Here is a 2,303-nt window from a genome sequence, read left to right on the forward strand (position 1 = left end):
TGACCTCTGACCTTTGACCTGTATCTACAGCACTGACCTCTGACTTTCAGCTCCACTTGTTTCTTCAGCTGGATGTTTCCCTCCCTGCTGTAGACGGTGCAGGTGTAGGTGTAGTGATCCCAGTCTGTGGGGTGTTTCAGGGTCAGACTGAGGTCTCCAGTTTTCAGCAGGTCTTTGTTCATCTTCGTTCGGTCTCTGTAAAACTGGTCCTGTTCTTTAAACTGGTCAGAGCCGTTCTCATACACGTGGACCTTCCTGGTTCGGATGTAAATACAAGTCCACTCCACTTTAGCATCTCCAGGCAGGCGATGTCTGGTTTTGCAGGGCAGCTGGACAGACTCCACCCCATCCTTCACCTCTACACAGGGGACTGAGAGGACAACAAAGCACAATGAGTTGTACAGCTAGTGCAGCAGCGTGAGGTTAAACCTTTTCAGTGAAAACATGTTTGACCAATTCGACTCTGAAATATGTTCCTTTGCTCCACAGTACAGAGTACAGTACAGTGGTGTCTGTCCAATCAGCAGCAGAGCGGACTCTTTACCAGAATCTTTTTTTGCCAAATGTACAGAATCAAATCCTTTGTTTGTTTCTGCAGAGTAAAGTTTTTATTTTCATCTTTCAAGGTTTATATTATTTCTTAGAATCTTTCAAAGAAACTGTAGAAGTTACTAGACTATGATTCAACTACACACACAGCTGGTCACTCGATCTGCTCTCTGAATGCTCAGCTTGTGCTCAAAATGAACTTAAAGAAACGTCTGTTGTGGTTGTTAGGTCTGCACTCGCAGGCCTCGCTAGCTCAGAGACTTATCCCGATGAACAAAGCAAGACAATCAGACCTCGATCGGTTTTTACTTGCGCGAGTGTGGTAATCTCAGAGCTGCAAGCTCTGCACCCAAACTCAGTCAACTTCAACTCCAGCCTCTCCTCGCAGCCTTTTATTAAGTGAGTACTTGTAAAATGATGTGTTGTAAGAGCTAAGGCACTGTGTGTGTGTAAATGGTCGTGCGAGTATGGAATTGAATGTGTGTGCGTACGTGTCTCTGCGTGTGTGTCTGTATACGTGACTTCCTATCGACCATAATATCCTATTAGAGCGATTAGAACATGTTGTAGGTATTACAGGTACTGAAGTGGTTTGTATCATATCTATCTAATAGACTAAAGGAAAAAAAGCTTTGTAACTATCCCAACTAGTGAGGACTGTGTGATTTCTACAACACTGCTTTCCTCCCCGACGTCTGCAAAGCCATTTAAAAGCCCCTTTGAGGTCCCTGTGTAATCACATAAACCCCAGCTGCAGCAAAAACCTTCAGGCCGTGGCACAAACATTAAAAGCAATCAATATTTTAACATTTGTGTTAGCTAGTCCAGAGCCTTAGAAAACTGTTTCCTATTTACACAAATGGCTGTTATTCCTAACCAGTTAAATGCTACATTTCTGTCAAACCCCTTGAATTAACCTCCAGAGGCCAAGGCGTCTTTTGATCTCTACATGCTTTATGGGTTTGGCCTGTGTGAGTGAATAAAGGCTGGTGAGTATAAAACCGATCTTTGTAGTAGCAGAAGTATTTCTCTAATATGAGGACAGGGGCTAGATTCTAGAAAATTCAATAAAGTCAGCATTGCTTATCAAAGTATGAATCCGTATTAATTAGCATAATGTCAAAGGTGCAGAAAATGTAAAGTTCCCATATGAGGATGCAGGATCTGGGTCGCAGATCTGGTGGATAAAGTTGAAGGTGTGTACTTCAATAACATCTTGATAGTTTCATTTAAAATCACCTTTGGTGGTTTACAGACAAAGTGTCCAAAAACGTAGGGACCTCCTGTATCTGCAGCTCACTCATAAAACCCTGTTCACCATAGTAACCACAGACACATTATTGATGACAGGCTCTTGTTACCGAACTTCACCATTTTCCTATACTGTAAACCTTTGATCTGTATCTTCAGCTCTGACCTTTGACTTTCAGCTTCACTTGCTTCTTCAGCAGGATGCTTCCCTCCCTGCTGCTGATGGTGCAGGTGTATGTGTCCGTGTCTTTGTCTGTGGGGTACTTCAGAGTCAGACTGAGGTTGGCAACTGTCAGCTGTTTTCTCTTCATCTTGGTTCTGTGTGTATATAACCAGTGTTGTTGTTGTTGAGGCTGGTCAGAGTCACTTTGCTGCACATGGACTATCCTGTTAAAGCTGTCAGTCCACATCACTGTAGCGTCTTCAGGCAGGTGAACTGTGGTTATAAAGGGAAGTTCAACAGACTCCACCCCTGAATCCACCTTCACCTGCGGGACTGAGAG

At 43.6% G+C, this 2,303-nt stretch overlaps 1 protein-coding gene across 1 annotated transcript in view; it reads right to left on the bottom strand.

Annotated features, from left to right (window-relative positions):
* LOC121813140 overlaps positions 1-2,282 on the bottom strand; it is a gene marked incomplete at its 5' end in the record, with an annotated part of 4,465 nt that extends 2,183 nt beyond the window's left edge. The window contains 2 exon segments of the mRNA XM_042216669.1: positions 38-370; positions 1,967-2,282. Of these exon segments, the coding sequence (XP_042072603.1) occupies positions 38-370; positions 1,967-2,210 (577 nt within the window).
* Positions 2,283-2,303: the final 21 nt, after the last annotated feature.

This window comes from Haplochromis burtoni, unplaced genomic scaffold, assembly GCF_018398535.1.
Source record: "Haplochromis burtoni strain Fernald_Lab_line unplaced genomic scaffold, NCSU_Asbu1 Contig_1183, whole genome shotgun sequence".
In the NCBI taxonomy this organism is placed as follows: Eukaryota; Metazoa; Chordata; class Actinopteri; order Cichliformes; family Cichlidae; genus Haplochromis; species Haplochromis burtoni.